Source organism: Protopterus annectens, chromosome 7.part1, assembly GCF_019279795.1.
Source record: "Protopterus annectens isolate FY-2018-M chromosome 7.part1, PAN1.0, whole genome shotgun sequence".
NCBI lineage: Eukaryota > Metazoa > Chordata > Ceratodontiformes > Protopteridae > Protopterus > Protopterus annectens.
The window spans coordinates 220,740,102-220,764,688 of record NC_056740.1 but is presented as its reverse complement, the minus strand read 5'-3'; the positions used below and the strand labels follow the sequence as shown (position 1 = coordinate 220,764,688).

Genomic DNA, 24,587 nt, shown 5'->3' with positions numbered 1-24,587 from the left:
GTGTGTGGATCTGGCACCATTGGTGCTCTAGGTATAACTGCATTGTTCACTGCTTGTAAGTCTTGGACCATACGCCATTCCCCATTTGCTTTCTTGACAGGAAATAAGGGTGTGTTACACAGTGAATCAGGGGACTCTATTAAGACTCCTTCCTTGAGTAAGGCTGCTATGATAGGTTTGATTCCCACCTCTGCATCCTTTCTCAAGGGATACTGTCTTTTCTGGGGCCTAAAAGCTGACTTTGGCATTATGGTAACTGGTCCTGCTGTTCGTATTAATCCTACATCTGATTTCCCTGCTGACCAGAGAATGTCTGGTATGTCTCACAAGGCTTTTTCCTCTTCTACCAATAAGAGTAATACTCAGCTATCCTCACTAGCCTGTGAGTGTACAGCTGGGTGTGTCTGTGTGTTCCAATTCAATTTCTGTTTCTGTACTCCTTGATGTCCTTCAAGGATGCATCTGCAGTCCTTACAAATGGGTTGTCCTGGCCTCAGGCAGCCCTTCGGTCGGCCGGATTCCAAAGTCTGGGTCTGGCCTCGGCTGATGTCGTACTTCACCCGACGTCATAGCTGCAGTTCTGCGGGTATAAAGGCATCAGCCGACGCCATTTTCCTCAGTCTTTCTTGCCGCGTGGCACCCGAAGCAGAAGCTGTTCGCAAGTGCCGGTCGGTCAGAACCAGAGATTACTACTACCGAAGACTTCTAAAAAGCTAAGTACCCCGTTGGGGACTCTTTCTTGCCTCAGCCGATGTCAGAAAAAGTGAATAACTGTTTAACTTGTGGGAAACAAATACCTCATAAAGATTTCCACTCTTACTGCCTACCTAGTTTAGGCCCAGACCACGACGTAGCAGCTTGTCTAGCCTGTGCTTCTTTCAACCGACGGATGCTTAGACGTCGGTCGGAATTTGCTGAGGAGTTTTTCCGCTCCGCTTTTGCTTACAATATGCCGCCGGAAACTCCGACTTCACAATTAACTAAAAACAGGAAAAGGACCGACACCGCGGTCCGGTTTCGGCCGAAACCGCTGTTAAGTCAATCAGCGAGTGTCTCGGTTTCGCTGAAACCGAGTCCACGGTTCTTCCTTCGCCGAAGCTTACCTCCTACCGAGGCCTCATCCAGCATGGCTGAATCTGCTACTGAAATCCCACCTGCTCTTGCAGGTTCACAGGATTTATCTGATACTATACCTTTAGATATATCTACTCCTGCACGTGGAGCTGCTAGGCCCCTGCATCCCTGTTGATTAAGGCTTTTGCCAGGGCTAAAGCAGCAAAATCTACCAAACTGTGCCTGCTAAGACCCTCTCACAGGCCTAGCTCTAGTTCTCAAATGCTTAGTCTAGCAGAGGATCTCATTTCTTTGATCTGGGGATCCCAACCTCACCCTGACAGGGCCTCTCACCCACCTCCAGAGAAGAGGCCTAGAGCAGAGCCCCCTGAGCCAGTTTCTTCAGATTACTCCTCTGATGATTCAGATAATACAAACCCTCCAGAGGGCCCTTATTCTCCTTATGAGGACTCTGATGCAGAAGACTCCATTCCTTCTGCCTCTCCTGAGGAATTTTCCTTTGGGGAAACCTTGCATGGTATGAGGGAACAATTTCAATGGCAGGGCCAGGATTTTTCAGACTCTAGGAAAAGGCTTAGGACCTTTTTGCATTTGCCACAGCATAGGCCTTTAGCCATTCCTCCAGTACTCACTGTTGTGGATGATGCATTTAATGATGCTTGTACTGCTCCTGATTCTCTTCCTCCGGCCCCTGCTAAGCCCGACAGGTACTACAGGGTTCCGGACACACATTATCATTTGTATAAGGCTCCTTTTGCAGATCCTGAAACTATCTCCCAGGGACCCAAGGCTGTAGCAGCTACCTCTGCCAAAAACCCTCCCCTCTGAAAGGGAATCTAGGGCTTTAGAGAGATGGGGTAAAAAAGTTTACACTTCTGCTACTCTTTCGGCTAGGGCCTTAAACTGTCAATTCCACATGATTCAGTATCAGGAATTTATGTTAGATCAGTTAACTAAAAACTGTCCTCGTCTGAACCATTAGACAAAAATCTGTTCAGGAAATGGTACATAACATTCAGCAGGTCAGTAATCATTCTTTAAAATGCGGCTATGATGCACTGGAGGCTTCCTTTGGATCAGCTATGACTGGTACAGTGATCAGAAGGCATGCATGGTTAAAAGAGCAGTCCTTACCAGACCATGTTAAATCAAAGCTCCTAGATGCTCCCATGGATAAGCTCAATTTGTTTGGCTCCCTGCACAGCAGGTGCTGAAGAAGGTGGAAGAGAAAGCAAAATCTGTCCAGACAGTCAAGGATTTCTTACAGGTCCAGCCTCCAAGGTTTAGTAGGAACTGGCCTTCCAAGAATTGGTCCTTTCCAGACACCTCCAGAGCTCAGAGAGGCAGGAATAGGCCAAGAGGCAGGGGTCAATCCAGAGGTGCCTACAGGGGACGCCAGTGGCAGCCTAACAACCAGCGAAGTACTGCCACAGATCCAGCCACCACCACTTCCACAGGACAATCACAGTGACTTGGCTCTGAGACCGCCTACCAGGGAACAACTAGAAGCACCCTTAGGCGGAAAGCTAGCCTTATTTTCAGTAAACTGGCATCACATCACAGGAGACAAATGGATTTTACAGACAATAGACCAAGGTTACAGTTTTCACTTCCATACTCTACCAAGGAAGAGAGAAATGCCAAACCTACCTCCAAATCAGAAGACAAATGCTCTACAACAAATACACCACTTACTAAGGATGAGAGCTATAGAAAGGGTACCGTCCATGGAACAAGGGCAAGGATTTTACTCCAGACTTTTCCTGGTGCCAAGAAAAGAAAACCAATGGAGACCTATTCTCGACCTGTCCGCTCTAAACACATACATCATTGTTCCAAAATTCAAAATGCTGACCCTTCAGCAGCTTCTTCCCATGCTGGGCAAGGAGTCTTGGCTGGTAACTCTAGATCTCAAGGAGGCATACCTGCACGCCCCCATACGACCAAATTGCAGAAGATACCTCAGATTTCTTGCAGGATCAGAGCATTATCAATTCTCAGCATTGCCCTTTGGCTTATCTACTGCCCAGAGTATTCACGAAATGCCTGGCATCAGTAATTGCTCATTGCAGGCTTCAGGGAATTCAAATTTACCCTTACCTGGACGACTGCCTGTTACAAGCGGACAACAAAAACAAATTAGAAAAAGATTTGAAAAAGGTCATTCATATACTGCAAGCCCTGGGATACACAGTCAATATAAGAAAGTCAAGGCTGATACCATCCCAGAGGATAACTTTCTTGGGTGCAGAACTGGACACATCAAATCAAATGGCATCCCTCACAGCAGAAAAACAGAAGCAACGTCCTCTCTATTTCATGGCATTAACAAAGCAGAACCAGCTAACAGCAAGGAAAGTCCTGCACGCCCTGGGTTACATGGCATCCTGCATAATATTGATTCCACATGCCAGACTACATATGAGAAAGTTACAATGGTACCTAAGGAATTTATGGTCTCAGCACAAGCACAGCCTAGAAACCCAAATTCCAATAATTCCATGCCTGAAGCAAGACTTCCAATGGCGGGCTCAGGCCTGTCAATCAAACAAAGGGATGCCCTTCCACAGCACTCAACCAAGCCAGACTATCACAACGGACGCCTCAGACCTCGGTTGGGGGGCACACATGCTGGACAAGTGCATACAAGGCTTATGGACTCAAGACCAGCTGAACCTACACATAAATCAAAAGGAGATGCTGGCAGTAAAACTGGCAATTCAGACATTCAGACCATTTCTTCGACAGGGTCAATTGCTGATAAGGACGGACAACACCACAGTTATGTGGTACATCAACAAACAGGGAGGCACACATTCATACCCTCTATGCCGGATGGCAATGGACCTCTGGAATGTGGCCCTGAGCTTCAACATTCAGTTACAAGCAATATTTGTACCAGGAAAAGAAAATATACTAGCAGGCATCATAAGCAGAACTACCACGGATGCCCACGAATGGATGCTACATCCAGACATCTTCAAATCCATTACAGAGAAATGGGGACTACCAGAAATAGACTTATTCGCATCCCCACACAACCACCAATTGAAAAAATTCTGCACGAGGGCATACCACCCACTTGCTTGGAAGGTGGACTCCTTATCTTTCAGTTGGAAAAACCTGAAAGCATATGCATTCCCACCTCTTCCTTTGATGCACAAGGTGCTATTGAAGATCAAAGAAGACCGTCAAGGATCATCCTGATAGCTCCAGACTGGCCGAGGCAGCATTGGTACCCATTACTGAGGAGCATGTCTCGGGAACAAATATGGCCTCTGCCCCTAGTTCCCTTACTGTTAACACAGAACAACTTCAAAACCCTGCATCCAAACCTGAAAACACTGCAGCTGGCTGCCTGGAACATTGCATAAGACAAAATAACCCTGATTTATCTCAAAGGGTTAAAGACATTATCTTGGAGGCTCGCAGACCCTCAACAAGAAAAACTTATTCAGCAAATGGAAAAGATATCTCATTTGGAGTGCAACAAAAGGAGTAGATGCATCAGTGGCAAACATAGCTAACATCCTGGAATATTTAGCAGAGCTTTTCCACAATGGTCTGTCTTACTCCTCCATTAAGATTCATGCATCAGCAATTTCAGCAGAATACAACATGGATCCTCCAGTCTTTTCTCAACCTCTACTCAGACAGTTTCTCAGAGGAAATAAAAATGTGAAACCACCAAGGAAACCACCATTGCCTACATGGGACTTGAACTTTGTGTTAGAAAAGTTAACACTCCCCCCTTTTGAACCAGCAGCAACAGCAGAATTACAGTACTTATCTTGGAAGACTGCATTCCTGCTTGCAATCACTTCAGCTAGAAGGGTTTCTGAATTACAGGCATTAATGGCAGTACAGCCCTTCCTTATCTTCCATCAGGATAGAGTGTCCATGAGAACTAATCCTACCTTTATGCCAAAAGTGGTCTCCAGAGTATCTTTAAACCAAGCAATACACCTGCCAACATTCTTCCCCAACCCACAGAACAGGGGGGAAAGATTGCTGCATACCTTGGATGTACACAGACAATTGCGCTACTACCTGGACAGAACCAAGAACTATAGAAAAACTGACCAGCTTCTGGTAGCATATGCCACAGGAATGGAAGGAAAAGCAATTTCAAAACAAACAATCTCAAAATGGATAGGAAATTGCATTAGATTTTGTTACTCTTTTCATGGAAAGGCAACTCCAGAAAACATCAGACCTCATTCCACAAGGGCTACAGCCACTACTACAGCTTTCTTACGAGGAGTGGCTACCAAAGACATTTTAGAGGCTGCTACTTGGAGCTCCGTGCATACATTTGCCAAGCATTATAATCTGCCTTTATACTCCAGATCCCGAGCAGGTTTTGCCACTGCTGTTTTGCAAGGGATCTTAACTACACCATACACTCTTAGTGCTTCCTTAGTGCCTCCTCCCCCAGTTTGGCTATGGTATTCTACCCATTTGTAAGGACTGCAGATGCATCCTTGAAGGACATAGTACAGTTTTGTACCTACCATAAATGTAGATGTCCGAGAGGTATGCATCTGCAGTCAGGATTACCCACCCTCCTTCCCCTCTGTGGTACTCCTAGGGTATTTGCCCATCTTGTAGCTAGCTGGGGAATCTATTATGGTGTATTTGTTTGTATATATGTATATACATGTTTATTTCTATTTGCTCTCTATTGTTTGGAAACATTTGCATTTATCCAAATTAAGCCTTCCTAGAGGGCACCTGGCATCTGGGGCAAGAAACAGAGGAAAATGGCGTCGGCTGATGCCTTTATACCCGCAGAACTGCAGCTATGACGTCGGGTGAAGTGCGACATCAGCCGAGGCCAGACCCAGACTTTGGAATCCGGCCGACCGAAGGGCTGCCTGAGGCCAGGACAACCCATTTGTAAGGACTGCAGATGCATACCTCTCGGACATCTACATTTATGGTAGGTACAAAACTGTACTTTTTGAGAGTTCTAATTCTGTCTGTTTTTCCCACCTCGTGACTTTTTCACCTAAGTCTGCCCATTTTAAAGTTTTATTCTTAGTCAAACTAACGTGGGGCAGTCGATTAGATTTGTAGAGTGCTAAAAATTCCTGGGGCAATGAACAGCTTGCTACACTGTTCCCTTCTGCATCCCAGTACAAGTTTCGCAATACTAGCCTGTTTGCATGGTTTTGAAACAATTCTTGTTCATAATCTTTATCAGGACCTGGTCTATTGCAGTAATATAGAGTACAATGCAACAAATGCTGTTTGTCAATGTCGAGGGAGGGGAACTTGCTGATAGCTACATTCATTAGTTCTTCGGCTACTGCCCCTGGACCAGGCGTACCCAAGTCCTGGCTGTACCAATAATACATTTCACCCTCCGGTCGCACTACAAAAGTGTCCATTTGTCGCTGTGCTTCCATACCCTGCATGGTTGGAACTACTGCTATGCCAAATATCTGCATTAAATCTCTACCCAAAAGATTCACTGGGCATTTTGCAGAAACTACAATTTTACTTTTCTGAGTCCTCCTTGAAACAGGGTCTATTATTGTAATGTCACGGGAGAGTGGCTCCTGATATAGTTGTCCATTAGCTGCTTTCACTAATATATAGTCTGGTGATTCTGTATCTTCCAGTAGTTTGGAAGGGTGTATCAGGGTGCGTGAAGCCCCTGAGTCACACAAAAATTTAACTTCCCTCCCCTCCACCAGAAGCGTCACTTCGGATTTCGTGTCTGCTAAGTAAAGGTCTAAGCTCAAAAGAGCTAGGTCTAAAATTTCATTTTCTTCTACATCTGTGTATTCATATACATCCTCTACCCCATGTGTCACATCCTCTTCTCCTGCTATCACATTTACACTTACCTTTTCCTGCTCACTCTCATCTAATGATTCCTGACTATCATATAGTCATTCCTCATCCTCCTTATTTTCTGTAGTTGCCTTTTTGTTTAGCCTGCAATCCCTTGCTAAATGTCCTTTTTTTCCGCACGTAAAACACTCACCCTTTTTCTTTCTTTCTTCGAAATCTTCTGATCGTTTGTCAGATTGTTTATTTCCCTGGGTATTTTTCTTACCCTTTTTCCCATTCTGTACTACAAATACTTCTGACCCATCTTCTGCTGAAAATATTTGGGTTTTCTTTTTCTTTTTACTATTAAAATGTCTTTCTGCATGTCTAGCATATTCAAGTAAGGCTTGCAACCTAGTTGTCCGATGATCTATCATATGCTTCGTAATGAAGCTACTAATAGGTGCAATGCACCCTTTCAAAAATGTGTTTTTCGATTGTTGTTCATATGGGGAATCATTTGCTTGATTTTCAGGAACTGTCATGCCACTATGATTGTCAAAACATTCTAATAATCTGGCATAGTACCCATCTACTGTCTCTTTTTCCTGCTGTATGCATTGATTGACACAAGTCCAATCAGCCCTAGGCTTCCACTTTTCAGAGATTCGGTCTGTCAGACCTTTCACTCTGCCATCCAGTTCTGCGTCAGTATGTGGGAGTGGTCTAAGTTGTGCGTCACGAGGATTCCAGTTGCCACAAATCATGTGCCAATCTGGACCTACAATTTATCTAACTACTTTTTCTACTTCCTCTCCATTCAAATGGTAACTTAATCTCATACCTTGTAAATCTTCCAGAAACTTCCTAAAATTTACTTTTGGGTGGGGAATACCTTCTGTGGCTTTCCGGATATCTTCCGGTGTCCACGGTCTATAAACTAAAAGAGTCGGATCTTGTCCTGCCTGAGGATTCGGTACTTCTATGAGTGGACGTATTTCTTCTTTGCTCATAGCTTGTGATGCTCTATTTAACTCATTTAATTCAATTTCCCTCCTCAAGTCGCGTGTTCGAGACCTGGTCTCGATGGGATCCCTAACAAACGGTTGTGCTTTTACAGGGACCGCTGGGTATAGTGGAGGTGGATCAACACGTCTACTCGCTTCATATTCTGGTAACGGAAGTGGAGGGGGCGAAGGATGGGCCGTCACTATTACTAGATTATTATCCTCTTTGTCTAAAAACATCGTTTTTGAATTTTTAATTCTTTGTTCCCTACGGTTTGCTTCCTCAAGCCACCTGTGCGCCTGAGGGACTCCTAATTGTCTCTGCTTTTCTAATTTGCCTTTCGCATCTATTTTTAACTGTTTTACATGTTTCATAAGTGCGGGTTTATCTAAATTACCCTCGAATTTGTACTTATCGACCCATTTGGTATAATATTTAACATTATCGGAACGCTGTAATTGCATATACTTCGCATCTTCAGTTAGGGGCGTGTCCCGGGAACTTTTTGTGCACTGATTTCCCATTGGTGTCTTAGCTAAGCTGTAAGTTGTTACGTAACCCTTTTTATCATGTGGTACCACAAGTCTACACCTTTTCTTTTCCCTGATCTATGACAAAAAACAGTAATACCTTCTTCTGTCTCTAATTTGCATAAGCAATTTACCTGACAAAAAAAGAATAATTCTGTAACTAGTCCCTGATCTCGAAACAAAAATAAGGTAATTCCTCCTTACCTGACCCTCCTTGAGTTGATCCACCGGATCGTTGACTCGTCCTCCAATCCCAGATCAGAAACAGTGGCTGGCCTCTTTCGAACGACAATTCAGTCGGAGGTGTTTCAAAGCAGAAGAGCCGATTTGGCCTCTTCTCCGTACGGATGCATGCCACCGGGCCCATTTCTGACCTAGGTCCAGAGTGAGAGATACGTTTCCGGCTCGAAGGACCAATCTGTCAAAGGAAAAATATACTTTAAAAATGATCAAAACACGGTAGGTTCAGGTTAAGGCACTTTAATCTTGCAGCAAGGAGACAAAAACGTGCTAATACAGAGTTTGTCTAACCAGAAACAGGAAATGCATTCATTTTTATAGGTTATCAAATTAATCCTGTCCTGCCATGCTGACGTAACAAATTACCACCTTTTGGTCATCATCTGCTGACCATCTTTCCCATGATTTTCTGCTGATTTAAACAATTTTTATGTGAAACATCGTGAGGAAAACAACATGGCCTTAGTTACTTTCCGTTAGATAGTTGTTATGTTACATTCAAGATACTATAGCTAAATCGAACACAATGCTAGCAGTTCATTACTCTAAAAAGTCTTTGTCTAACTTATTAACTATTGCAGCTGCAGAGGTTCCCATCCTCTGAGCAAAGCTGCCTGTCTGAAATCATTACATTTATTCAATGGTATATTGTCTATTCATATGCTTCTGACCTATCAGATTAACACCTGTTTTTCAAGTACATTTCCACAAGGCATAAACAAGAATATTGCTGTGCTAGCAGTTACTAGGTCAGAGGGCAACTTGCAAGTTTCAGTAAGCATGCTGCAGTTTCAATAAGGATTATTTTCGGCCTCATATGAAACTCAATTTATAAAAATCACAGTGCATAAGAAATAGAATGAAAAACATATTAAAAACACTTGATTATGAATTTGTCATTAAGCAAACACATATTAATACATATTTTTCTAACAGGTATAAAGGATCAGCAGAACCTACTAGCCAAGTCTGAAAGGATGTGGCTTCAATTAGTAATTTTGGTCGTTATTGCCATTAGTTTTAAACAGTTTTTAACGTTGAAAAAAAATAGATGTTTTAAAATGTTTGTTTCATAACTTGGTTACTGAACAAAATACACATCTGAGGTCTTCAGTCGTAAAGTGTAAAATGAAATAGTTTATATTTTATTTATTTATGTATTTTTGCTATTATCACTACTAGAATTTGAAAATAATGATTAATGTATAATCAATATTTAAGTACTAGATGCATGCTCTTGGACCTTCCAGAATATTTTGCACATCATAAAATACCAGGCATGATGCATTTAAAAGCCTTCCTGTTTTGTAGACTTACTGTAGTGGATGGAAGCTTGAGTTATGCAAAGTACAATAAAACTTGAAACTTTCTTTTTTCAGGGGTTTAGATGTTCATCCCCAAACACTGGCTCGGTTCGCTGCACAGGGAGATGAAGACTCTGTAAAAATACTTGAAGTTCTCTACAATGATGAAATTACTCATGTAGCAGCAGGGCTAAGGTGGTTTACTTACATCTGCTTAGTGGAAGAAAAGGTACGTGTGTCACTGGCAATAATTTTTCTTTAACTTAGGCAACCTGCAGTTTGTTCTTGATGTTGTTGGTTTCAGAGCAGAAGTCATTAGTTGGGAAATACAGGAGGAGGGTTATACACCTAAGAGTGCATTCTTTATCCAGGTGGATAACTTTTAGATTGCTTTGTCGTACAAGCACCTGGGGAAACAAACCAGAGGGAGTAGAGGTAAAGATGATGTGGGGCATGATGCTCAGTCTCAGACATGGGCAACAATGGCTTTTTTTTTTTTTTTTAGATCTATGTCGATCTTTTGAGAGAAAAACGGTAAAAATAGTTCTGGGCTGTTTTGCTGGGGGTGGTAGATCTTGTATACATTTTCCCCATACATAGACGTGTCTGCTTTATTTATATCTATAAAGCAGGTAATCCCTTTAACAGCATAGTTGTGTTAAAAAAGTAAGTGAATTTGGTGTTAACTGAAAAGTGCATGATATGTTCCAACAGGTACATGTAATGACTTCCAAAGCTAAGCAGCAGAACATGTTATCATGGCAAACCTTTGCTTTCATTTTTTCCCATAGAATCAGCTTTATACTGTTTAGCAGGGGTAGTATAGCTTGAGGGGAATAAAAGAACACACATACCATAGCCTAGGAGTTCTGTCCGTAAAATATTTGCAGTTAATCAAAACATAATCTTAAGTTAAATTCATTAATTGTTGTGTATATATGTGTGCCTTCTGTGGAAGGTTGGGCGCCAGGCTGGCAACTCGACATCGTAAAACTCTACTGCCAATCATGAGCAGACAGATGATCCGCTGTAACAACCCCTAACCGGGAAAAGCCAAAAGAAGAAGCTGTGTATATATAAGTGCTATTTTGTACATAGGCACAGCTGAAAGATGATTTTTTTTTTATATTAAGCTATATCAACTGTCAGACTTTTGCTGTTTGATTCATAGTCGTGGGTTATCACTGTTTTTCACCTTGTTACTATCATCAATTCTTAATAGTTTCTGCACAGAGAATATCACCCACTAGTAGATGCTAGTCATCTGTATGTTTTCCTTATGTGGGGAAGTTTGGCAGCAGACTACAGATCTGGTGCCTTCTATTGCCAGGCAGTAGATCTGAATGGTATAATGCAGTCTTTCAGCGGTATCTTTGTTTTTCTTCTGCTTTTTCCCCCACTGATTGATCATGCTGTGTGTTATGAATGCCTCCAACTTCTGCTTGGAGCTGAGTGAATGTACAAAAATTTCAACGGAAAGCACAACGCCTGTCAATTCTGCTGAACTGCAGTGCTTGCTGCTTCTCCTTAGTGACATCCCTTGCAGCTGTTGCTGCTTTCTCTGATTGCTTTAAATCATGTAAGAGTGCATTCCAGTTCCTGACTACCCATTCCATGAAGTTATTCCGTGCCAAGGATAGACTATTCTAACTGTTATTTGTGACTATTCATATATCTCTCTGTTCTTGAGCTCATTCACTTCATCGTACCCCTATATTTTTTGTACATCTGTAACTTGCCCCTTTTTGTCTGCTTTTCTTTCCTTAGTATTCAGAATTTTCAAACAAAACCTTCCATGATAGGCCACTTCCTTAATCCTTCTCTTTCTCTTGGAGGATGTCTTTTAGTGCTAACCCTGTTGCTGTTATTTAATAATAATAAGAAATCCAAAACTCTGCCGAGTACTCGAAAAGTGACTAGTGACCTCCACATATCTTAGTTCCAGTTGTTTTGCATCTTATGTGATAACAAGATGACTTCTTTGTTTTCCGAGTTCCACTCCTTTTTTGCAGTATGTCCCTGTGTCTTTGTTTTTTCACTAACGCCATACATTTGCACTATTTTATATGACATCTTCAGGTCCCGACTTAGCACTGTGACACCTTGGAAAAATCATGTAGGTTTACTTGGTCAAACCTCAATTAATAGCACATGTTAATGAAGCCCCTTTCAAATAATCTAAAAAGCTGAATTCTTATGGGGGCCTGTGATATCCCAGGAGACTAGAGTATTTTACCATTTGACCAGTGGGCAGGATGAGCCTCTGAGGTACACAGGCTGGACAGGAATGTTTAAATTTTTACTGCATTGGCTCAGAGCCCTTAACTATATTTACCACATGCCTAGGTTTCAGTCCTTCCTTACTGAATCTGAACTAGATGATCTAGATGTGATGCATTCCCTGAATCTGGGATTAGGAAGGATTCATTTTTTTTTCCTTTCACTGGTGGCCCTGGTGAGTTCTCATCTGAATAGCTAACTTTTTAATGCAGTGTATGTCTGGTACAGCAAATTGGCCTGACTTGTGCGGTCCTAGGTATTGGGGGAGCAGGCTCAAGCCTCTCTGGATGCCTCCACTGACAGCACAGAAAGTTTGGCCAGAAACTATTGGACTGCTGTTCCTGCACTGGGCAGTCTAGGTTAGTAGGAAGCCTTCAGCTGCTTCAGGATTGGGGTGGCTTCCTTACCTCTTGAATTCCCACCAGCCTAAGTAGAAGAGGTGGAGTTAAAGGCATCCCTGGAAAGAGGTAAGTGTTCCCCTCTTCTTTTCTCAGGCCACACTCTGAGTTGATTCTGCGTATGGTTTCTGCTGATGGGATCTCAAGTCTGTCTACCTTGCTAGGTAGCTCTCATTGATGGATTAAGTGATCGAATCTTCCCTCAGACTCTATTTTTCTTATTTTCACAGATTTGTCTCTTCATCTTCTCCTCTTCACTGCTTTCTTAGTGGTTGTGGGTTGAATAAGCTCAAGCTCCCTAATGTTGTTACTAACTTGGGGAGAGGTCACCCCCTGCTTCAGGTTGGACAGAGTTTGTCTTCACCTGAGTAGAGTTTCTGAAGTAGTTCCTCCTTCTCTTATCTCTCAAGATCTAGGCTGCCTACTCTCATTATGATTTCATAATTTCTGGCTTGGTTCTTTTCTTTTGACTATAGGCCAAAATCTGTGATGAACCAGTTGTAAGCATCTCTGGGGAGGTACTTTGGTGTAGATGGCTTAGACTGGGTGTCTGGGGGGGTGGGAGACTATCTCTGGGGGGATCAGATGTATTCACCTTGGTATATAACATGTTAATATCTTGCTGCCAAAGGACATAATTCTACCTTGTTTGTATTTCTGTTGGCTGAAGACGTTTTCAGTATTTGTTTTTATATTTGTTTTGGACTTTAAAATATATTTTTATTTAGATTTCTATGACCTGGGAATATGAATATTTTGTGAATGAACAATTTATTGCCATTTGTTGCTCATTGAGTTTTACTAATTGGCCATTTAATAATTGGCTTCTGGTAATGTCTTTTGAGGAGGTAGCCTTGTGAGTCATCCTGGTTTCCAACTGGCTGTTACCAGAACTTTGTTATAAATTAGTGCCTGTGGAGGGCATCACTGCTGTTATGTTTTTGCCTTTGTGCTTCTTGATTATACCGTCATTTAGGTGGTGGTTTGATTTTGTTTCTTCTGCTGGAGCAGAGACCTATTGACTTGATGAGTGTTTTACAGCTGAACAGACTAGAAGTTCATTTGGAGGATTTTTTTACATCAGCTTTGTAGTAAATCATCACCCTTCCATCTTTGTGTCCCTATCCTCTATGGACTGGTCAGACCAGGGTGGAAGGAGGTTAATACAGTTGGAACTCTCTGTTAGGTGATTTCTTTGTGGTCTCTCTCATTGCGAACCATCAGTCTTTCTGAACAGGGACAAAGCTTCTATATTATAGCCGCCTCAAGAGGGATTTCATTTTCTTTTGCCTCTGGTCTTCCCAGTGGGGGCCCTGTTTCAGAACCAGCTTGGGTGTTCTAGAGTTCCATCCTCCTGCTTCAGAGAGGTGATGAGGACCTCAAGCCCAGGAAAGGGCGAGTGAATTAGTAGTTGCTGTACAGGAACAGGGGCATGTTCTATCTTCAAGCCAATTTCCTTGCTCCCTTGACTGATTAGAATGGATGGCAGACATGCCTGTTCCTCAGATGGGGTTGAGTCATTGCTGCTTTGGTTTAGTTTTGTGGTTCCTTCAATTCACCCACTTTGGAAGCCAAGAAGGAGATGCTTGACTACATCCTAAGCCTTCAGATGTTGAGACACCTCTTGGGTAGGTTGACTGTTCCAGTGGAAGCATGGCAGTCCATCAAAGTTTCAATGAACACAAAGAAACCAAAGCCGATTCACCAAAACCACCTTTGTCGAAAGTGGAGATTGCCTTTTCATCCACTGTCTTTAGACCTTGAAGTTGGTATATATAACTTCCTGGAGGTAGGGAGGGTGTCCCCCAGAACAGGGGCTGCAGAGGGGCTTGCCTTACTGCAAAAAAATGTTTCAATGTTGACTGAAGGCATTTTCAGTTTATTTACATTTCTCAAAACCACCTTTGATGGATAGACATGAATCCATTCTAGTTTCTTCTTCCAGTAAGTTCTACCTACTGTGGGTCATTTTACCCAGCCAGGTTCAAATTATTCTTTGTAGCTGGGGAATGAGTTTCTGGTGAATTTGCTTACTGGCTGTAGTGGGTTGGGTTCTTCTAGGAAATTGTGAAATATGTTGGTATCTTTCCAGTAATGAGTCTGAGTGAATAGATGGAAGCTCCATGCTGGGGTTCCAACTTTTTCATATCGTCAGGCTGTTCCTGTGCTTGGCTCCTGGAAGAAGGGTATGATCATAGTCCAAATCTGACTGGGTGGACACACTTCTTTTAGGCTGTCTTTTATCCTTCAGGAGAACTTCCTGACCTCTCTTTCTTTCAGTGTAGGGTAGTAGTCCAGACTACTGGTAGGGGGAGGAACTCTGGTTTTAGTCTCTGTCCGCAAATGCGGGAGGTGCCTGTTAAGCGGGAGATTTTTCCCTTCTTGCAGGTTGGCCTGACCTGCTTTATGATGGCCTGATTTTCATGGCCTGCTAAATGTGGGTGGTCTGTGGGTAGACAGTGGTTGTCTTGGCTTGGCATCTATGCCCTTATCACCAGCAAACAGGGATCTTGATTGGAATGAAGGTCTTTGCACTTCTGTGAGATATCTGGAACTGGCTGCAAGTTGAGGGCATTTTCCCCTGCTTCTGTGATGCCTCTTGATGGTGGGTGGTGCATTTTTTTATCCCCTTTACGGAGCTGGAAAAAGGGTTTCATCTCTGTCCTAGTGTATATTGGTTGCTTCTCCTTCTTCTTCTTCTACTACTAGGTATTCTTTACATTTTTAGGATTGTGGTCTATGTCGTTGCTTCCAGCAGTATGTTATGGCATTCTTGACAAACCTAGCTATCAGAACCCTGTGGTCAGTGATGGCTTTGTAGAGAGACTCCTGATTTCTGACCTAGAAGATGGATGTGGTGTTTTTTTTTGGGGGGGGTGCATCCAGTGGGCAAGTTCTGAGGCCTGCCTGTGGCTTCTGCTACCCATATTGAAGTGTTATTGTAGATGGCACACATACATTCTTACCAAATTAATTGATGTACACTGAAGACCTTCCTTGATGAGACAGAGATTCAAATCCTCTGTTTCCCCCTTTGTGGGTTTCACTGCATATTGGAGACATATATACTTGTGTATCACATGTAAATAATAAGGCTGAATATCCTCATTGATTCCTGATTTGCAGGAAGGATGATAGGGGTTCAGATGCAGCGATTAAAAACCTACCTCTGTAGCAAAAGGTGCAAGTGCAGGAAGTTTTTGTAAAGACACATGTGATTAAGGGTTTGAATCCACTAAAAGATGCATTATTGATGGGTTTGGCTTAATGGTTAAGGTTTTTGCGTCAGACACAAAGTACAGGGTTTAATTCTGACCTCAGGTTATTAGCTAGGCTTAAAATGTTACTTCATGGCAGTTAGCCTAACATTTGCTTGTGAACATATATAATAATGGGTAACCATGTCTGAGGATAATCTTAAACTCAAAGATGGCTGTGAACATATTGCCTGTGATAGCTTGAGCCTGCAGATGAGTGTATAGAACCTTACACAAATTTGTAAATTCAGTTGGAAACTCATAGGCTTCTATTGCCATAGAAAGTACAAGTATAACACATCAAAAACTTTCTAATAGTCTGTTAATTGCGTAGCAGGTGTGGTAGAGGAGTTTGCAGTGATGGACTGCATATTTAGACAAAGTCTAATAAGATCAGGACCTGATAAGTACCTTGTCACTAATCCTATTGTTATAAGGGACTAGGTTAGGAAATACATTTTCAATTCATCTGGCTAAAATGTTGCCAATAATTGTAGCCTCCAAGGGGAGCAAGTATATAGGGTAATAATTCCCAGGACATAGCTTATTTTTATCAAGTTTGGGCAAAAACAAAACATTTTGCATATTGTTGCTTACCCTGGCAATTGAAACTTTGAGCCTACATGTTTAAATAAAGATTCTAATAATGCCACTTTAAAACATTTGCAAAACTGCAGAAGAAGGCTGTCTGGTCAGCTCCAATGACTGTGACCATTTCTGACTTATAAATTGGTCTCATTAAGTTTTACTTATCTTCTTCTTTAGTTTTACATAATCTAGACAGATGCAAAAGAGCAAGAGATATTCACATCTTTACCAGTCAGCCTTCTATTTGATTTGCTATAATTAATATATAATCCAGTATAGTCTTCGTTCATGCTCTGCAGACACTAGGACTGCAATGCCAGCCCACAGTCTACACAGCACTGGTAATATTTTTTCCATGTTTCAGTTTCTCCCCTTTCCCCATACGTACCACCTTCACTCCATTATTATCCTCATTGAGGTCCCAGGCATTCTTCACTATTTTTACATTTCTAAAGACTGTGCTATTTGTTCTCACTCCATTTTGATGCCCTCTGTCCATCCTTTGCGTCAAGCAATATATTAAAGCTTATGCGGCGTCTGGATGAGAGAATTCTTTTATTTTCTTCCATGTTACCTTCCCTGGGTCATAGCTTTTTGCTCCCTGCCTTGTCCATTTTTAGCTAATTGCCAGTTTTCTGACTTAGTCGAATGAAATTTTAGATATAATATTGAGCACTATTTTTCTTCATTTGCAACAGGATAGCTCAATGTGCTGCTACAAGAGCGGTATTTCTTTTTCACTTGGCTATTGGTTGGTCAGCATATAAATGAATAAGCCTTCTGGGTTTGAGTCCTGTGGGCCCAAGTTGCCTTTATAGAATAGGAATTTTAAATATGTTTCATATGTGGTATTGCTCCCCCAAGTGTTATTTGTGGCATTTGCAGAAAGCGTTGTAAGAGAACACTTAACTAGGAGAAGAAACAAACTGACCCTTAAAGATTTGCTGTTTAGAGGAAATGACTGGAGCCTTCCTCCTTGGTTGTGCTAAAACAGTTAAAAGCTAAGGCTAGGACAGGTAAAAGAAAAAAACTGTTTTGTTCTAGGAATGTCTCCTCCTCCTGCCCCAGACGTGTTGAGAAAGGTAATCATCAACTGGGATAGGGGTATCTACGTTTTCTGTGCAGGTGATGGGAGATCTTGTTTTTAAAGCTCTCAGACTGTATCCTGTTCAGTGACGGTGTCTTTTTCTCAACAAGATAGAATTTCTAGGCCTTCCTTCTGTAGGCCCTTTCTGCCAGGTCATTGCACTGTTATTTTCCATAGGTCTGTTTCTTTACATATTGAGTACATGAAGCTTTTCACGGCTGAGCTATGGGGCAGATGAATTTAGGTCTTATCCCACCCCCCCTTCTCATTCTGGACCAGGCAGAGATAGTGTAACCCTCCCCTCCTCTCTGCCAGTCTCCTTATTCGGTCCAGCTCTGACAAGCCTTGTATCGTCCGTATTTGTACTGCATTTGCTGCTGGAGTTGGTGCAGATGCCTTTTGTACCAACTAACTTTGTCTCGCTCTGTCTCTCTCCAGGCAGTGATCCTGGGGTCAGGAATTCAGCACTGAGGTTGATGCTGTTCTCCTTGGTGTTAATCTGGAGGTTAGAATTCCTTCTATTTAGGCCCAAGGTCATGCGTGTCAGATTTGTCACCAGAGAGCTCAGTGCTGGGAGTTGTTGCCCGCTTCTATTCAGCATCAGATGAAATCAGTGCTGGGCTCTCATTGCCGGTATGTCAGTATTGAACCAAGCAGCTGTGCCATTCATGGTTCTGTTGTTACAACTTACAGGCTCTAGGCTTTTACTTTAGTCTGTTTCACAACTTGTCTTACCCAGTGACATTTTCCTTCCTGCGTTTGAGTCAGAGTGAACTTCTCAACGACAGGACTGAATGTCTGAAAATCTTCAACAGAAATTATCAGAAACTGTTAGCTTGATTCTAACTCTAAGTTGTCCTTCTCTGTCCTTTTCTTGCCAAGAAGGCACACCAGGAGGTTATGAAAGAGGAAACACATCAACTCCACCCTGGAATCTCCAGGGCCAGTCATGGATATGGCTGGTGAAGCTGATCCCTCTGTTGCTGCTGATGGCCCAAGTTTAGGGAACGCTTACAGTTAATGCAGGAAAAGGGGTGGCCAGAATTTCCTTATTGGTTTAGAGAAATTTCTGCAAGAGGTCTTCAGATTTCTCCCCCTGCTTTGTTGGACAGCATAGTGACATGTTTCTCCTCATAAGGAGAATTAGTGGGTCCAGTATTTAGGAGGTCAGAAAGGTTCACCCTAGGGAATGGGTTTGTTGGATATAAAATTGTGCAAAGGAATCTGTCGCTACTACAGTGGCCCTGAAGAAGGCTAAAACCCAACACAGCTGCTAGGGAAGCAGGTCTGCATATCTTCCATGTTCACATTGAGGGCACATAGCTACAGGCACACATGCTAAAGTTCCAGCATAGTATTCTTGATAAGATGTCCAAATCTCAGAACAGCAGCCTTACAGGATGTTTTATTCATTAAGTAGCAGAAAATATTCTAAAGAACTAAGCCAACATGAGAATGGAGAAAGGCAATTGTGATGATAGGGGTGACTGCATCTAGGGGTACAGAGAATAGACAACAGTAGGCTGCGATTTGCTTGAGAAAACTGGCAAAGGAACCAAGGTACTGGGAGCAAATAACTAGGGAGAGAATGGTTATAGATTGGGAAGAGGCCAAGAAAACATTTAGATTGCAGGCTAGAGACTGCTTTCTCTATGCTAAGTGAAAGCCCCTGCTTTGGTTAAAGTTTTTAGTTGAATGTAGAGAAAAACACTGTAAACTTGGATTAAGACTGGTTAAATATGAAAAGGTAAAAACAGAAGTAAATCCAACCAGTCAGCTGCAGTAGTTGCTGTATAAAATCATGGATTTTATTCAAAAAAAAAAGAAAAGAAAAACCATAAAAGCAAGGTTAAAACACAGTTAAGTGCATTCATGCCTTTCTAAACAAGTGCTTCATCAGATCTAAAAACTGTTATAAACAAACCATCTTTTAAACACAGTTACCTCACCAAGTATTGGTCTTAAAGGGACAGTTCCATTAAGTCCCTTCTTACCATCTCCATGTAATTCTACAGTCCACTTCATCTCTTTACATTCTGTTTTATTCCTCAGATCTCCTTTTCTATTGCTAGGTGTAAGTAAAGTTTTTAGTTGAACCTAGAACAGAAACTGATGTTAAAAAATGGATAGTTAGTAGGGTATATAAAATAGTGCATGCTAAATAGGAATCAATTAGAGGAGGTTAGAAAAGACTGGGAAGGGAGATTGAAAAAGCAATTCACAAGGAAACATTGGGAGGACCAATGTATGACTCCCAAATTTGCAACAAATTCAAGATGATTTAGGATTTTTGCTTGGAAGTATTTGCATAGGTATTTTATACCCGAAGCAAACTCCAAAGAATTTTTCCTCAAGTAGATGGCAAATGTTGGAGGTGTGCCAAAGAAGAAAGAGATAGCTGAGAACATATGTTTTGGAAGTGTAAAGAGTTGGCAGACTTTAAAAATTGGCTACAGAGTACTCTGTCAGAAATATTGGGAGAACAAGTGGGTGTAACTAAAGAAATATTTTTTGAGCTAGGATACTGGATCATAATTGTCTAGACATAGTAAGGCCTTGTTAAGTTTATTTCTGGTGGCTGCCAAAAAAACAATTACTAGAAAATGGAAATTGAAGTCTAAACGAACTGTACTTGAATTATTGAATATTGTAACAGAGATAAAAGAACTAGAAGGGGGATCTTTAGAAAAGGGTAGGAACAAATTACACAAACTGTGGGAACAGTACATGCAGAATTATGTTTTGGATGAAGAGTGAGGTTTAAGGAAGGCAGGAGTTGATCCATTTATATAATGTCAGATTGATGATGATTGTATAAAAATATATATGTGATGTATAACGTTTAATATTATGAACATGTCCAGATCTCTGAAGAAGGTGTCTGACAGCTAGATGGTTTTGAAAGTCACCACTTAGAATTTTAGGCATCCTCCTTGAATGCCCCACTCAGTGGCTCTGTGCGTTTTTTTTTTTTTTGGCTGCACTTTTAGGCAAAACTGGTGGACAAGGAAAATGAGAAAGTCCTCACAACTGTTGGTATAAAGTTCATGGATCCACATTACCCCTTCTCCGGGGCACAAAAGAGCCCACACAGAAGTATTTTTAAAGAAGAAACATCTTTATTAAATTATCACATATGCCATATACAATCATGCATTTACATAAATAAAAACAAGCTATATTGACATAATCTGAGTTTCAAGCATTATACATCACAAATCATATTGACATATTTTTAGCTGGAAACATTATGCATCACTTATAATCAACCCAATCATTGTCAGTCAAACATTACATATCTAATTAATATCCTGCCTTCTTTTAAACCTCATTCCTCCCCTGTATGTATTGTTCCCACAATTCAAATTTTTTCCTATGTAATTTGATCCTACCCGTAGCTTTTCTAAAGATTCCGATTTCAGTTGTTTTATCTCTGTTACTATATTCTCTATTTCTAGTGCAGTTAGTTTAGACTTTGATTTTCATTTTCTAGTAATTGCTTTTTTGGCAGCCACCATAAATGGACTCAGCAAGGCCTTACTATGTCTAGGCAATTCTGATTCTGTATCATAGCTCAGAAAAATAATTTCCCTAGATGCACCAATTTGCTCACCCAGTATCTCCAGTAGAATAGTCTGCAGGGAATCTTTAAAGTCTGCCAACTCATTACATTCCCAGAAAATATGTTCCCAATTATCTCTTTCTTCCTCGTCACACCTCCAATATTTGCTATCTACCAGAGGAAAAAATTCTCTGGAGTGTACTTGGGGTATAAAAATACCTATGTGAACAGTTCCAAGCAAAAATCCGTAATCTTCTAGATTTTGTTGCATGTTTAGGAGACATACATATATCCCCCCATGTTTCATTGTGAATTGTTTATCCAATCTCTCTTCCCAATCCTTTCTGACCGATTCTTATAGTTATTATGCAATATTTTATATGTTCTACTAATTATTCCTTTTTAACAACAGCTTCTTTTCTAGATTCTACTAAAAATTCTACCAGCACTGGTCTTTCATTTAGTACCCCACTATTTCTTTCTCTTTGCCTATACTCTGATATCAGTCATTGATAGGGAAGGCAATCTCTAACCTACAGTCCAAATAAATTCTATTACCTTTCCCTCCCTAGTTATTTGCTCCAAATATCTTGGTTCCTTTGCCAGTTTTATCCAATAAGACCCAGCTCCCTCTTGCATATTGTCTGTGTCCTTAATTGCAGTCATCCTTATGGGCAGAGTCTCCTTTCTCCATTCCCATGTTAGCTTAGTTCTTAGAATACTTTCAGCTACTTTAAGAATATGATATTTTTTATGATTATTGTTATTCACCTTAAGGATCTGCATCCAAAATCCCAGTCTGTCCTTGTTTCTTGAGCTTCCCCCATTTCATCATCATCCCTTTCCACTTTGAATTATAGGTTTTTGCTTGCCTATATTTAGGAGCCTTACCTGTGTAGCTCTGGAATACTCCTTCAAATCGGGTAATCCGAATCCGCCATGTTATGTTGGAAGAATCAGCTTATCCCACTTGACTCTTGCCGTCTTCCTCTCCCAGATAAAATACTTCAGCTGTTTATTAATTGTTATCCGTAACTTCTCCTCTGCTTGATAAAAAAGTATGCCTGACCTCTATATAAGGCTAACAGACTAAAACCCTTTAACTGCTTGTATCTTACTATCCATATCCATGTAACAGAGCTTCCAATTTCTCAGTTTTGTATTATCTTTTGTAAAGTCTCTTCTCACATGTCCTTGGCTGCCACACCTGAATCATCTTTAATCCATATTCCTCTAAATACTTAATTTTATGTCCACACAAATATGAATATTGCTGACCCAGTTTGTGTGTGGGTACATCATTTACTGCTGTTGCCTTTGTTTCAGCTTCATTAATGTTGTATCCCAAAAGATCTGAAACTATCTCAAAATGTTCCACAACACTGAAATGCCCTTTTCTGGTTTTTATCAAGTATAAAATAATGTCATCTGCAAATAGAGCCAGCTTTTCTTGACTACCATGCCAATTATATCATTGAAGTTCTGTATAAAATAATATCATCTGCAAATAGAGCCAGCTTTTCTTGACTACCATGCCAGTTATATCATTGAATTTCTGAGTCCCTTAGTTTCTTTGCCTGTGGTTCTAAATATAATGCAAATAACAAAGGGAAAAGATGACACCTCCTAATCGACCTTATAATTTTATCAGGGAATGCAAATGCTTCCATTGCCCTGCTCGTGAAGTCCGAGTTTACTCTGTCATAATCATGGTTTAGTATTGAAATGGGCCTGTATGAAGCTGGATCTGATGGGTCTTTACCCTCTTTAATTATTACAGCTACCACTGCTTTCTTCCAGGATCTTGGTACTTCTCCTCCTCTTAAAATACAGTTAAGTCTTCCAGATCTTTATCATTTGTTTTCCCTCCTAGTGACCATACTTCCACAGGAATACCATCTATTCTTGGGGATTTTCCTGTTGATTGGTTATACCCCACCATTATTATCTCATCTCCTCCTGTCCTAGCTGTTTGTAACTGAGCCACATCTATCTCTAACATTGGCATATTTAATTCTTCCTTAAACACTTCCATTTGTACCTTTTCTTGAATTCCGTATTTCTTTGCTTTATACAGATTTTTATAGAACTTCTGAAATATTTCTAATACCTCTAAAGGATCTCTTGTTATTTTCCTTATTATAGGCTCACTGAGCTTGGCGACAGTCCTTTGTACTTTCTGTTGCATAAGTCATTGTGTTAAATGTTTTTGTGCTCTAGAGCTATTATTAAATAACAGTTGCTTAACAGCAATCTTTCTAAACTCATGCATATTATCAAGGTATTTCCTTATTTTCTGTTAAGCATTCTGCAGTTGCTCCTCTTCTTGTTCTGTGAGATTGCCCCAATTTTGCAATACTTTAACATTTGTCAGTCCCTGTAAATAATTCTTGTTAATTCTTAGCTATATTTTAGAAGAAATTTCTATATTCTCTAATAGCTCTTGCATAATTTCCCTATCCATTCCTTAAATGACTCTCTTTTCAACCAATTGGTGGGAAAGTGCCAGTGTCTCATTGTTATTTAATTACCCTGTATTTTTATTTTAGTTATTATTGGGTTATGATCTGAAATAGTTATTGGGTGTGTATCAAGATTTTCAATTAAATGCACATGTTCCTTTGAAATGTAAATTCTGTCTAGCCTAGCCCAGTGTTTGTATTTTGAGGAATAAATATGTAAATTCACTCTGAATTCCTAGTACTGAATTCACTTCTTCCATGCCAACTATTTTCATAAATGTCTTCAAAAATCAACCCTCCTTTGTTATATTTTTCCCTTCTGGGCCCCCAAGGTACATCTTCACTGCTGCAAATCAAGTTCCAGTCGCAAATTGTAAGTAATATTCCTTGCTGAAAGCTGATATTTCTCCCAGAATTTTCTTAAGCTTCATTATAGCAGTTGTAGGTGGAATATAAATACAGACCAGTGCAATCCTCCTCTCCTCCCAGTAGCCCCTTAGTACTACAAATCTACCATTATTATCTTTTTTATCCTCTTCTATCACTATTGGAGCTCCCCCTGCAATTAATATTATTACTCCTTTTTTCCTGTGCTCCAGGTATTCCGCTGAATAACCATCCGGAAAACCTTTCTTTATCAAATTCACATGTTCAGTTCTTTCCAAGTGTGTCTCTTGTAGCTTAGATATTTCCACTCTACATTTTTCAATATAGTTCACTACTCTTTCTTTTTTGTATTTATTTGTGAGATCATTGACATTTAAAGACATTACAGAAAGCATCATTGTGTTAAAAAGTTATAAATCCCACATTTTACATTTAACAGCTTTTTTGTTAAATGCCTCATTCCAGCTTTTGTGTTACATGCATACACTGTTTGGCAGATTGATCTTTTATATAGTTGTTTCTTGTCATATCCATTTGAGCCCATGTCACATCTTACAAAACCTTTTTTATTGAAAGCCCTCAAAAAAAAAAAATACCCTCAATACCCCTTAAAACTATTAACTTAATAC

At 40.8% G+C, this 24,587-nt stretch overlaps 1 protein-coding gene across 2 annotated transcripts in view; it reads left to right on the top strand.

Annotated features, from left to right (window-relative positions):
* The window catches only part of LOC122807704 (uncharacterized protein HI_0077-like), a 731,990-nt gene that overhangs the window by 539,930 nt on the left and 167,473 nt on the right, over positions 1–24,587 (top strand). For both annotated transcript variants that reach the window (XM_044078675.1, XM_044078674.1), the window contains exon 10: positions 10,013–10,166. In XM_044078675.1, coding sequence (XP_043934610.1) covers positions 10,013–10,166 — 154 coding nt within the window. The remainder of the gene's footprint in view (positions 1–10,012; positions 10,167–24,587) is intronic.